The following is a 14601-nucleotide window of genomic DNA, read 5'->3' on the forward strand; positions in this document are numbered from 1 at the left end:
CTTGGCTCACAGAGCTAAAGAATCCGCAGTTGTTTGAAACAGTTATTGGTCTTTTAGGATTTGTCTCAACATGTGTATTTCAGATTTAGCATACCACATACCTTTATGTTCTGATGCGAGTTAAACAGTTGATCCCTACTTGCATTCATACAGGGCAACACCGTTGCTGCAGAGTTCTTGCTTGTACAGCTCATCAAAGCTGCTTCAAAATCGAAACCCCTCAAAATGTAGTTACTAAACGCTGTATCAACAAAGATACTTTCAAAGTTCATAAAATGTACTTTCACGAGTATTCGAAAGCTCTCCTATCATCTGCAAGAGCAACACATACATAAAACTGATTTAAAGTGACCTATCAAGCACAAATTAATAAGCAGCTTGTGGAAAGCTCATACAAAGATCTGACATTCATATTTTTTTCGAAAACTCTTGGCTCCTCCAACAAAGCCTGCATACTACGACACCTTGAATAACCTTGACTAATTGACTGGTCCTTTGTATAGACATCAACTTGGTGAGTCTTTAGGATTTCTATCTAGATCTTCATCAACACTAGAGAAGGCAATAGCAAGTACCTGGCAGTCAGTCAGGAAAAAAACCTCATTCCAGCACTAGGATGTCACTGGGCATGCTTGCCATGTTTAACTCTTTAGTCACAGTTTGCAATGTTAAGACACTTGGCACTGGGGAGGGGTGGCAAGGAATACTGAAAGTAGCATTTTACATCTGCAAAAGGAGGACACAATATCGCATTAAGAGACCGAATAAAGATTTCTAACAACAGAAGTCAAGACTATTTTCAACTTATTGTGCCTAAAACTACTGGAAACACCATTTGATTACCACATATCTCAACCTTTCATGTTGTGTCTTGAGAGTAGAAGGAAAAGTCCTACAATCCTAGGCAGTACTGATGCCCCAAAACATGCCAGCATATTATTTCAGTGTTGTGATTCACTGTATGACTGAGTTCAAAATTTGACACTCAAAACAAGTTATGCCATTACATCAATCAGTCATATATACAGCCACATACACTTGATATACAACTCTATAGAGGTATATAGGAATATACAAAAGTTTAAAGGGTCAAGTACATCATCATCTTATCTTGAAAATAACTTTAGAAAATTAAACTATTTGAAATAATTAAACTATTTCATAGTTTATTCCTAAGATTAATATGCTACATTGAGGGGATTTTTTGTTGTTTGTTTTTTGTTTTTTTTTTTTTTTCAAACCAATCTGTTATTTTAAACACAAAATCATATTTGAACCCCTGTGCTCCACAGCAAGGCAACTAACAGCTAGCAGGGAAGCTTCTCACTATCTCTTAGTAGTACTAAATTTCCCTCAAATTAACAGCTTTTGTTTTATTAAATCAGCCAATACTTGATGTGAAATTGGGCTGAGAAGCCACAGAACCTTTCATCTGACAGCAAATGCACACGATACATACAGTCTGCTAGCTAACCTGGATGCTGGCACAGCTACACTTGAACGGTACAGCATGGCAGTCTGCTCTTGGCAAAAGACATCTGGCATCACTAGGAACTGTCAACCATTTGTGTAATTACAGCTTTTGGTCCAACATACATAGCTATACATTTAAGCCTCTGGTTAGAAACAATATAGGCTGTCGTACTTTCAAATTTACTGCAAAACTACACATTGCTCACAAAAAAAAAAAAAATTGAGTAAAAATTGTTGCAGCTGCCAGACCATTTAAATTTACATTTGTGTCCAAGAACTGTAACAGTTTTAAAGAGTTTACCATCAGTAAATATAATTGCACACATTTTCTGATTCCACACTGCTGAATCAGTCTACCGTAACATAAAATATTAACCCAAACCAGAACAGTTTAGAGAAATTTCATTCCACTTTGAACAAGTATTCCAACAGTCACCATAAATATGTTGATACCAAAATAAATACCCTTTCCAACACCAGCAAGTTGTATTTTTAAAAATTAAATATGATAGCAATTAAAGCTAGCCATATGTCTCATACTTTCCCAAATCTTTCATATTCACGTTAGCCTACAAGCCATTTAATGCCTCTGGCAGCTGGAGATGGGGAGAATTCAAGAATGCACGATAAAATATTGGCTCTATTTATTAATTCTGTATAAATTTTGCCTCAGCTAGCATATCAGTTTTCATGAAAATCTAGCCATATCTGTGCATTTCAACTTGGTGAGAAATTTAAGTAGCCTTGAAATCACGATGCAGCCAAAGGCATTTACATACTACACTTGCGGCAGCACACCTATGCCTAAGTCGTAAGCAATGGTGTGAAGCAGGCGAGCGAAGGCTTTCCACTTGCTCCGTTTCCACTGCGGCACATCAGCAGGGAAGCAGAGACAGTTTGGAGCAGGATTCAATTGCCCTGCAAGCCTTCACCCTGGCAGGCTCCAACGGAAGAGCTACTCCCAGAAATCTTTCCTTCATCACTCTCCTAAATTCCCTTTCTCTTCATCTCATGACAATGAACCAGACCTTTGGCCACCATTTTATGTTATTACATTTTTTTAAACGGGCTGTAAAAATAGAACTGCCTGATTTCTATCTCCCTCCTCATTCTGAAAACTGGTTTAAAAGGCTGAAATCTTTAGCCACTTCAGCTTAATTTGTCCTTCTTCCCCTACAGATGTTTCTGATGTCCCCCTCTCAGCTCAGCCAACTACTCAGCTTTTTCTTCATGTCATTTCTGTTTCTTTTTTTTTTCTCTCTACCTTTTTATCCTTTTCATTATCAAGCATTCTTAGAATAGATTATGTTAAAACTGGCAAGCTGATTAAAATGCATTAGTAGTAAATAAAGGGAAGACATCTATATGAAAACAGTAAAAGCAAGGATAGCATCTTTCGGTGTTCATATGATTGCAAAATCATCTTTGAACTTTACATTGCTTGCAGTGGTCTCACTTCCCTGCGAGGTAATCCATATGGTCCATGGAGCTATCATATCAACAGAATATTCTAGCAAAATACTTCTACTAGTATTCAGTACATCCACATCAACAGCATGCAGCTTCAGAGGTAGAGATAATTCTTAAAGAATCACAGAATATACTACTAAAAATGCAGTTTGGAAAAATACCTAACTTTTAGAACTAATTTCATATCTTTATTTTGTATTATTACAAAATACAGAAGAAAACACTAAAACCGGGAATATTTTAAAGGCCATGTGAATTTACAATTACATTAGTAACAAATGTGTTGCGTTTTTTTAATTTAAAAAACTACCATGTATTCAGTTTTACAGGCTTGTAATACTGAAAAAAACTCCACTATCTGGCATAGCATTAGCTCCTATATGTACTCAAGAAGAAACTAATGTAAGCCCTGCACATTTTTTCTTTCTGTAATTTACAATATTCAAATTCAAGAACTGCTTCTGACTTTCATTATATTTAAGCAATCTCATACAGTTTTACTTGGTGGCCAAACTTGGCCCATAAATATGATTTTCCCACTGACAATACATGAATCAAAACCACCAAGTCTGCTTTGCACATTCACGCACTAGTTTTTAAGGACAAACAGAAAAGCATTTTTAAACTCCTCAGCTAAGCAAGCTTGATACAGGGTTGAGAGGAAAGAAATCTGTAACAATTTTACGATGTTTTTCACACTAAAACAACATTTAAAGCATAATGATGTCATTTTGGCTCCACCAAAGTCAGCAATGAAGCTGCCATCAACTACTGTGAAGCCAGAACTACAAAGTTAAATCTTCCTAAATATATCAGATAAGTGAATGCCAGGTCTTGCAAACTTGCTTTACCTGCAAAAGTGCAAGTCGTCTTGCTCAGTCTTCAAACTCTATTTGATGGGCTTACACACAGAGTTCAAGCAGACTTTTGCAACACAGAAAATACTTAAAGCTTCAGATGCAGCCTCAGGCAGGAGCTCAGCCTTCCGTTCAAGATGGTTGCTTTAAGATAACTTTGACCTGACACTGACAGGACTATACACCTCGAGGGAGGAGCAGAATCATGCACATGTCAAACAACAAGTAATTTTTATTATTTTTATTATATTAATATAAAAATAGGGTTTCTACATGGCTAATGGAGAGTGGAAGAGAAAGAAGCATGTGCACACAGGCCTTTCTCCTCTGTCTTAAAGTTAAGAAGCCAGATCAGACTGCTAAGGTGTAAGTTTGATTTCAAAGTCACTTGATGAAGCTAAATTAATTAAAACAAATGTTTTAAACAAAAGATTGCAAATATTGTAGCCATGCTTTTGATTTATCATAGTTTAAAGTCTGGCAAATGCCTCTCAAAACAGATTTAAGAGGCATGGTTTGTGTTCAGAAGAATATACAGGTTAAAAAGTGGTATAACAAAAGCACATGTAAGTATTTGAAGGAAGCAGCTGCAAGGACATGGTGACATCCCTAATAAAGTCTGTTGACAAAGTAAAAGCAATGTAAAATTAACACAAGTAGGTCAAGATTTAGTCTGATCAGATGTGGCCCATCATGAACACTATCCTGCTTTAACAGTGGTCTGATGCCTAAGACTATAATACAAAAATAAAAAAAATAATAATAAAAAAAATCAGTGTTTCCATACTAGTGTCCGAGCTTCCAATAGTCCATGACTTGGCAACTTTCCGATATTCACAGATGATGCATTTCTATTTACTAGTCCTCAATGAATTCTTTCACTCATTTTTAAATCCAGGTTTACTTTTACTACACCAGGATATAGCAGACACAAAAATAAGCTAGGTTGGGGTTTTGTTTGAATGCATTAATAAAATAGAGCCTTAGCAGACAGACTAAATGAAGTTGCATCCCTACTCTAAAGGTGCATTTTTGTTAGGTTCCCACTAAGTGACTTGCTAACTTCACAGCATCCCAGACAGTCCTCTCATGGACTACAGCAGTTTCAACTCATTACATGTCACAACACCAGTTTATGCAGGCAGGGCAAGAGGAAAACTGGTCTACCCACCAAGGAACAACAGAGGTAAGAAAATCCAAATTTTTCTGTATTTCTCTTTTTTTAATCTAAGAGTCAGAGTAATAGCAGAAAAACAGGGCTCTGATTAGAAACCACCTGTATTATAACCAGGAGAGAAAGCACAGTTTGATGTAATCATTCAAAAAATACTTAAATACCTATCATCTGCATCAGGAAATACTTAAAGTAGAAGAAAACAAATAATTCTCTTTTCCCTCCAAATACGAATTTTTATTTAAGGAAACAATTTACAACTTGCAGCAGAAAACAAATTGGATTTAACAAGCAGTATTATTTAACAGCAAGATATTAATGGTGCATATCATATTTTACTATATATTTCCTGGGAGAACAGAGATAGTTGAGCTTTATCGCATACCATAATTATTAAAGGTGTATTTGGAGCATCATATGCATTAAATAGCACAGTAAAACATGTTTTTAGAGACATTTTAAACACACACAGTTTTAAAATCAGGATTTTTTTCCCTACTTTTTGGAGCCCTTTTCTTTCTTTATTCAGAGAATATGTCCATGACTATTACTTTTGGACATATTAACGTTCTTTAAACAATAAAACAAGCAAAACTGTCAGCATCAGGCAGCAGTCATCACATATCCCCCTGCTGTTCACCTCAACATGTTCTTGAGACTTCTGAAATGTCAGAATGCATTTGGCCAAGTAATAACTTAAAAAAAAAAAAAAAAAAAAAAAAAAAGGCAGGTTTTGGACAGACACACAAGGTTGTGTGATAAAGAAAGCAAAGATCCAGAGTGGAAAAACAGCCCAGGCTGGACCCTGACAAATCTTCCAAAATTCAGCTTTAGCATACTAAACAGCTTCAAATGCACTTATTTCCATGGGGGAGGGGAGAGAAAAAAGGTATGTAGAGGTAGGGTTTGGCAAGATGATAGTCAAATCCCTTAAACAGAGGAATGAGGAGACAAAAAAAGCAAATAAAACCAAACACAACCCTCCTTCCCCATGGTAATAAACACACACACACAACTCTAAAGATTAATCTTTTAATCTAAGAGAAATTTTACATGGATTGGGGGGGGGGGGGGAGGAAATCACTGCACTGAAAGGTCTATTTAACCTAAGAATCAAATGCAATTCCTTATATACATATTTTTTTTGGATTCCTGACTTGAAATCTCCCTCTTCGTTTTCAAAATCCTGCTGTTACTTCTCGTGCATAAAACTGTATGATCTAGAATAACAAGCACAGGGGTGGAAAGCAGGGATCTTTGTATTGTAACCTCAGCCAGATCACCTATTTACCAAACACCCTCAAGCAAAAATACTAACTTTAGTTGTCCCTAAAACAGGGACAAAAATATTGGCAGATAGAGAGAATCCATGCATAACAGCAACATGAGATTTAACCTTTAAATACAGCCTAATATTGTGACAAAGAAGGTGAAAACTATGGAAAGCTACATATCTGCACTCCCACTGCCTGCAGTCAGTGATAGGAACTGGACTCTGACGTGGAAGGCAAGGGAAGGAAGAGAACTTGAGACAGTATTTTTCTTCTCCTAATTTGTTAAAGAAGTGTCAAAACTAAATAGTCTGTGTTCAGAAATAACTCCACTGATAACTGTAACTCACAGAGGGGATAGTCTAGACTGGTGCAAATATTAAGGCATGTATGATATCATCTTTTATTTTTTCCTCTTTTTTCAAGTTAACATTGTAGGAACCATGCTCAGAGGTGAATTCAAATTCTTCAGATCCATATATAATATCCGTTTGGAGTTCTTTTTTGAGGGTTGGGAATGGAGGGGCAGAAGGTGGTGGTGGGACTTTTAAAAATTTATTTTATCTGTGGTGTTTCATATATCTGAATTAACTTCAGGGAGAAAAGGTTATGTTTAAAGTCTTAAATTAAGCATCTGTTGAGACCATAATTGATTATCTTATTTGATGATTTCTTTAAATAGAGACTGTAGACTTAACAAATAAGATCTGGAGGAAACATGCAGTCCTCCTTGGCTTGCGTACCTGTGTCACTTCCAGATCCAGTTGATAACGCTGGCATGATTTAGTCTGCAGAGTATCACACAGGAACGTCAGACTAGCACTCTGCAGCCAGAAGGCAGAAGTTAATTTCAGTTTAACTGCTTGCAGCCAAGTTGTCTACAAAGATTTATGCTATCTCCCAATTTCTCCTAGAAAGAAGAGAAACAGAATTTTACAATTAAGAATGTTGTTAAACTGTAAATTACTGCAGCTAACCAAATCCAATCATTATCACAAAATAAGTTTTTGATTTAAGACTCTCAAAACAAAGTGCTTTGTATTTCTTTATGACTGTTAAGATTCTCTCCCCCCCCCAGTCCGTAAAACAAGTTTTGTTTTCTTCAGTCCAGCCTATAATTCCATTCTGCTGTAAAAATAATTTAACACATTTCTCTCATGTAAATTAAACTCTTAACTCTAGCATGTCAGGTATTTTGGAAATAAAGTCTAGGGTTATTTTATTAAAACAGTGAATAATTTAAGTCACTCAAATTTTGCTACTACTGATCCCAGAAAAAAAAAATTGCTTGGTACCATAGTAATTTATTCAGTGTTTCTACTTAACCTCCTTTCAATTGTTTTCAGTTCATTTAAAATCTGACATGCAATCTTAATTTGTAATCTGGAAATATAATCTAAATTTTAACTGAAGTTGTAAAAAAGCAGGACTGGGGCAAACACTTCTCTAAGGTAAACAGCAGTTTGATTCATGGAGTTTACTTGAGCCATTATCATGCAGATGTAAGGAATTTTTCTGTAATTCATTAGTACAAAGTCAGTATTTTTTAAAAAACATTTTTTAATAATTGCATAGGCCTACTGATACTAAATTTGGGGTCTCTCAACCAGTTCTTGAGGAAAATTCAGAGCAAATGTAACAAAAGTAAAAACCAATTTCAAATGGAAATGAACATATTTAAATTCGAGTATGTTAAAATATGAAACTGGAACACCAACTTGTGAAAAGAAATTCAGAGTTAAGACTGGAAATGTTTACTAATAGCAGGGCAGGGGCTGATGTGTTTGCAAGGAGAAGGAAGGGAGAAGGGGAAGTAGAAACTAACAGAAAACAAGGGTTTTCTCCAGATTTCAGTAAACAGAAAGGATCCTTGAAGAAAGAAAGCAGCATAGTTCTGCTTTAGCATAAGAAAATAAACAGAATAGCATTTTGCTGCTGCTGCTGCTGGTTTGGTTTTTGTTGGTTTTGTTCGGGTTTTTTTAAACACATTCATATTAATCAGAATGACTTTTGAAGTCATCTTGGCTCTGAAAGTGCATATTTTGGACACATTTGTACTTGGCAACAGTCTTGTCGAAGAGTAATATACAGGTGCTGTAAACACTGTACACTGTTCAAAATTTTGTTTTTCACAAAAAAAAAAATCCCCACATTGCTAAAAGTATTGCAACATATGAAGGGCCATCCACAAGATTTTCTTTAGTAAGTTTTAAATCAATTATTAGATATAAGCCAGTTGTTAACTTGTCCCTAGGCACAAGCCTATAGTTTAAATAGACTGGCAACTTATTAAAGTTCTTTTTTTTTCCTCCCCTAAGCGCTTACCCGAAGATTTTGCATGTCAGCTTTCAAACTCCAGTGAATCTGCTTTGTTTTTTTTAAGAAGGCAAATACAACAGAAGTTACAGCCCTGGATAACTTCTTCTATGATGAAAAGGACCAAGTAAAACTTAAAAACCTATCTATTAATATTGTTTTAGGGTTTGGGGTTTGTTTTTTTTTTTAGTTATAAAAGTTTGTGGTGAAGAAAAAAAGTAAAAGTTTTCACTTAAAAAGCATCAGCTTCCAAAAAAATATTTTGACATTCATCAAATCAGCACAAAGTCCATCAGCTTAAAATTTAAAACAGAGATAAGGAAGTTAAGTATTTCAGAGTGAAAGCTCATCTTATGATGACAAAGTTGTAAAACATCTATATGGAAAGCTAGCCAGGGTGCAGTTTAAAAGGAGAAAAAAAAAAAAAAAAGACATTGTGGCAAGGACGCGCTGTACCAATTAAGAAGGAACATATTCACTTTGCATTAATTTTGCTTGTTTTCTTTTTAACACATACAAGCACCATAAAGCAGAAGTCACATTCTAAGCTCACTTACAGTCCCCAGCATGAGCACACCACTACAGCTGTACAAAGGATGGTTTTCACAGATGTAAGAAACTGGTTAAAACGTTATTTACCATTAATGGGACATCTTTCATTTATATGCAGCTTAAAGTACTTTCCTCTATTAAGAAAAAAACCAAAAACATGCAAGGTGTTCTCATTATAGGTGCATTATCATTAATCAGAAATTCATGTTCCTTAAGAAAGTTCACTGCGAAAGGTGGAAGGTCTTGTTGATCTACATACATGTCATGTATTGAAACTTGATCAGTTTCTCTATTTTTCTTTATTTCACAGTAAATCATTCAATATAGAAAAAATTGCAAGCTCCTTATTATTTAAGAAACTTATATACGGCATAAAGTTATTCCCCCCAGATCCTAAATATATATTAATGAAAAATAAATGACCTGATGAAATCCTTACCAGTAAAATGCTTAATATTTTGCTGGAATGGAACAGCGATTTTTTTTTTTTTTTCAAACTTGCAAATTAAGCTACATTTTTGCAGTGATGATGTTATTTTCTTTGGCTCACTTTATTTAAAATGCTTTGGAAGTTTTTGCCGGAGCCCAGCCATAGGCATTGCTGACTGCTGTATGGAATCGATTTGCTGCAACACAGAAATACCAGCTGTTACAGTATGTCCTGAGAGGGATTACCGAATATTCTTAAATTGAAGTTCAATCCATCTTTCCATAAAAATTAGAAGCCAACGCCAGGAACGTAACAGCAGTATCAAGTGCACCTGAGGCATTTACAATACCCAGCAGGACTGTTACAACCAGCCTTTAAAAAGGGCTTATTTTTGAAATTTCATTATTCCAGTCGTACCTTGCTTCTATATATCACACTGTATCGGGTTCTGCTGGCACCCGCCGTGTGGAAACACCGACGGACGTGCGCTCCCGCCGACACGCCGCGCGCTTTCCACCGGGCCCCGAGCCCCCCGCGCGGCTGCCGCGCCGCGACTGACACCTAGCGGCGGCAGCGGGGGGGGGGGGGGCGGCGGCGGGGGGCGGGAGCCTCGCCTCGCCTCGCCTCGCCTCGCCTCAGGAGGGTCCCACCTACACAGCCCCCCACCACACCACTACTACTACGCCACACTACTACTACACCACACTGGCCGTGCAAAAAGGAGCTCCGCCAACGGGATGAAGGCGCTTTACTTACTTCTGCTTTTAATTCTTTAAAATATCAAACAATGAGTCGAAACTGGAGGACAGTTAATTATTAATTCATTGTTTCTCCCTGTATTTACTTGCATAATGATGGACGTTTCTAGGCCTGGGGCTTTCCGGATGAACGACAGGTAGTAAAAGAAACGTAACATGAGATGGCTGCAGGAGGGACAGAAACGTTTCCCTACCCACCGGTAACTCCGGCACACTCTACAACCCATACCCACTCACCGAGCCAGACGCACTTCTAGTTAGCTTCACTGCCAAGCTCATTAAGGTGACACAACTTACTGGGGCGCCAAAGCCCCCAGTTATAAATAGCCAGGAGCGGGGCAGAAGCCTCCTGGGAACAACTTCCCAAACTGCAAAATCCTAGAATTACAGCTCTCCAAGGCGACCATTTCTCCGCGTATCCCACAAGCAAGAGAGGCCCCGTACCAAGGCGCGGGGGGATAGGTCTTGCTCCCGATCCCCCATGCTGTCACTACAGGAGGACTGGTAACCATGGACAGAGGCAGTCAGGTAAAACAAGAGGGTGGGAGGCAACTGAAGGCTGCCAAGATGAACAGCCCTCCACGTAACTTGAGCTGCAGTAGCTTCTTTCTAGCATCCTCTGTTGCTTTTGAATGGAAGGGACTCCGCTAGTCATGCATATGTTTTATTTTAGTCAAGTTTATTTTTCTACAAAAGATGAGGTAAGGAAAACGGATTCAAATTTGTCTTTATGGCAAGCATCACGCATTTGGAGACAGCATACATGAAGTCTTGGTTCTAGCTTTGACTCCCCGTCCAAACCCCAATAAACTGCATAGTGTTTATTTCTGAAAGGTTATTTTACAAGTTACTTACTATTTTTGGCACTTTAACGAATATACGTTGATTTTCTTCACATTTAAAAAGCAGGCTGAACACTTTTGACTGATTTATAACAGGTAAAAACATAAAAAGCTATGAACCTAGCCATGTTACAAATCAGCAGGGTGGGGGGGTGTTGCGGACACCATAAAACCAGGTTGCTTGATACAAGAAACACCCAACCTGTTTTTCTAAAGGATGCTACAGTTATAAAGACTATAACCTTGATTTCCAGAACTAAACCAGCACGCCTGCAAATGGTATTTGAACTACCAGATAGAGATTTCATGTGGAGACAGGAAATTTGACAGCCATTCAGTCTTGTATTCATCATGGGGCCTCAAGTAATTGAATGACTAGGGACATGTATACAAGTCTCCAAAACGTAGTCAGCACAGGAAATTGCTGAAGGAGGTTTTCTAGACTGGGAGAAGTAAATCTGTTTGGGTAGACAAAATCTGAATTGAAAATGGTAGTCTACTCTTTTGGAAGTTGTAATGTAAGGAGATCTATTGAATCCTTAAACTCTTCTGAGGAAGTTTCTACCTCCTCAATCACAGGGTCTCCGACAGGCTACTGGAACCTGTTTGCAGCTCCTGACAGGCTTCCAAAGCTGTTCAGCCACCCTTACAGGCAGTACATGCATGTTGTCAACAGGAACCTTCAAAAAATCTTGAACTGGAATTACTGCATAGAAGACACAGCATACAAACGTGATGGGACTTCAAACACACTGCAGAAGGAAGAAGCTACCTCTGACTCACTCAGCTGTGCGTATAATGGAAATGAAAAGAGTGGCAAAAAACTCTGGGTATAGCGTCCAATTAAAAAAAAAAAAAAAAAGAAGAAGGAATATCTATGGCAACTACCAAATTTTATTAACTAATTCACCAACATAGAGAACATGGACTGTCCCAAATTGAAAAGAACAGCTGCCTTCACTAACTTTTTCCTGGTCTTGCCATCATATCAATCTTCAGCCATCAGAAGAATTTAAGGCTTCTGCATAATATTTTTCTGTACAATGTTCTACCAGCGTTCTCCATTTTGTTTAGCTTACATAAATTTTTAGCTTACACCACAGGGATGTTAGAAACAACCTCACTTTGTTAAAGGCTTTGAGAATAATAGATGACAATTTAGACACTCTTAAGCAGCCATTGAGAACGTATAACTGCTTGACTTAATTTATACGTTTGTAGGGACATCTTTAACAAATACTCAGTTTGGAAAAAACATACTCTGAACTCATGATATCTTGGTGTGTGCCTTGTACTTCCATGGCTCAAATTTAACTGTGAAGCCCCAAAGCATCAGAAGAGACATCTCTCTGGTTTCTACTTACTGGAAAATTTTTACAGATGGAGAAAAAACAATAAAACCTACAACTACTATTAAAACAAGCATTGAAGAAGTCATGTGCTGAAAAACATTAAGACATTAGAAATGAATCCTCATTAGTCTTTGGTGGTTATTTCCAAGAGTGCTCAGGTCTTACTATAACAAGCAGTTTGATCAACACCAGAACAAAGCAAGGCTGATTTCCAATGGCCTTCGTGACTGTGGTGTCTAGGCTACATGTTTGGGCCTTTATAATTTAATTCTCTTCCTCATCAAGGATGAGCTCCCACTAGACCTCTCCCTCACTGGATCATTAACAGAAGACACACAACTCCAATCACTACCTGACCACCCCTTTCCAAAAACATGCCAAAAACTCATATATTAAGATCTTCTCTGTGATGTTTGACTGAATTTGTTCAAAGGGCTCAGAAAACAGGCAGGAGAGGGAAAAGAGACCACAGTATAAGATCTGCTTCCTTCACAACTTCAGCAATAAATAGGTTCCTCCTCCTGAAGAGCTTAATCCTGTGTCAACTGGAAAAATCTCACTTACCTAGACACTCTGACAGCAACACTGAAATTGATATCCCAATTTTCTTCTTCCAGACTGTTTTCCCCCCATGATATTCCTTCACCCAGATGGGGACCATAACACAAAACCTGTTTACCTAGATACCACCTTTATCTGAACCCTCTCTAAATACAGCTGTGAAGTACATGCTTTCAACGAGTCAATCCTAACATAGAACAAAAATAGAAATAAAATATAGAATATATTAAAATATAAAATATATTGTAGGTATAGTTATTAATTTATATATTAATTATAACCTATTGTACATTAAAAGTTTTAGACAGATCCTTGCTGCCTTAAAACATAGCCATGCTACAAGTGAAATACACTCAATAAGCAGCAATATTACAAAAGTGGCAAGACTGTTTGCAACCTGCACCTTCCCTGTCTTTAACACAAAAATCCCTACATGAGCTCTGTCCAGACTCAGATCTTAAATGTCAATGTTGGAATTGAGCGCATTCTTTTAAATGCATGAAAACACTCCTTCAAATACATATGCTAAAGCTACCAGTTTGATTTAAAACAGCATCACTGTAGTCAGTGTCAGATAGCCTTAGACAGATCCAATTTTCTGCAAATAAAATGTGCCAACTGACAGAATAATATTAGTTTAATGAACTAGTTTAATAAAGCTATTCATTAAAATGTGACCTAAACTATGTCTCAGATCAAAGGTTGCTCTTTCGTTTTGAGTTACTGCTTAGGGCACTCTTTTAACACTTTTTCCCCTAGCTACAAACCATTCCTTTTCTTGAAAAATACCTGTCAGCAGGTACCACAGCCTTTTCATTGATTACCTGCACAAACAGTTTTGTTCTTGACAGTCTGTTTGAAAACTGAAAGTAACTACAGTAAATGATAAACCTTACCAGCCCCCCAAAACACTGAAAAAATTGACAATGTTAACATTTTCTATAAATGAGAAAGTTCAGCAAAACATGCTACAATGAGTCATCTGATAACCTCAACACTCCTTAACAGACAATTACACATGCTTTGCATCAAAGGGCTCTGATACTCCAATTTTAGAAATACACTCCATATGTTAATAGTAGTATAATGCAGTTTGATCCCCCATCTACAAAAGCTGATGGAAAAATCTCTGATAGAAATAAAACTAGGATTAAGGCCATGCTTCATAGAACAGTAACTATTTAATTGATTTATTTAAATATTTTAGCCAAGTATTTGTGTCGACAGCATAATTTACTTCACAGTCCTGTGGCTCAACAAAACTTGCATGCACCAATTCTGGGGTCTGTTAAACAACCATGTCCAAAAATCACCCTCAGAAATACATAAATATTCAAAACCTATTATTTCAAAGTCAGAAACATCCCCTAGAATGTTAGAATGTTATTTTTCAAATTCAAAATTTTGTACACCTCTAGAGCCAAATAAGACGCAAATATTTTACAATGCTTCCATATTTTATTACAGACGTTTTAACCACCCCTTCTCTTTCAGATTAACTAATCTTCTGAACACTTTTCCTTTGTTCAGCGTAACTTTCCATAA

The 14601-nt window shown here is 37.1% G+C and overlaps 1 protein-coding gene across 7 annotated transcripts in view; it reads right to left on the reverse strand.

Annotated features, from left to right (window-relative positions):
* MPP7 (MAGUK p55 scaffold protein 7) overlaps positions 1 to 14601 on the reverse strand; it is a 156781-nt gene that overhangs the window by 107985 nt on the left and 34195 nt on the right. For 5 of the 7 annotated variants that reach the window (XM_069777773.1, XM_069777765.1, XM_069777727.1 and 2 more), the window contains exon 3: positions 6989 to 7155. In XM_069777773.1, coding sequence (XP_069633874.1) covers positions 6989 to 7025 — 37 coding nt within the window. In that variant the 5' untranslated portion in view covers positions 7026 to 7155. Of the gene's footprint in view, positions 1 to 6988; positions 7156 to 9552; positions 9740 to 14601 lie in introns of all 7 variants that reach the window. The other 2 variants (XM_069777746.1, XM_069777754.1) reach the window with 1 other exon arrangement.

The sequence above is a fragment of the Haliaeetus albicilla genome, chromosome 2 (assembly GCF_947461875.1).
Source record: "Haliaeetus albicilla chromosome 2, bHalAlb1.1, whole genome shotgun sequence".
NCBI lineage: Eukaryota > Metazoa > Chordata > Aves > Accipitriformes > Accipitridae > Haliaeetus > Haliaeetus albicilla.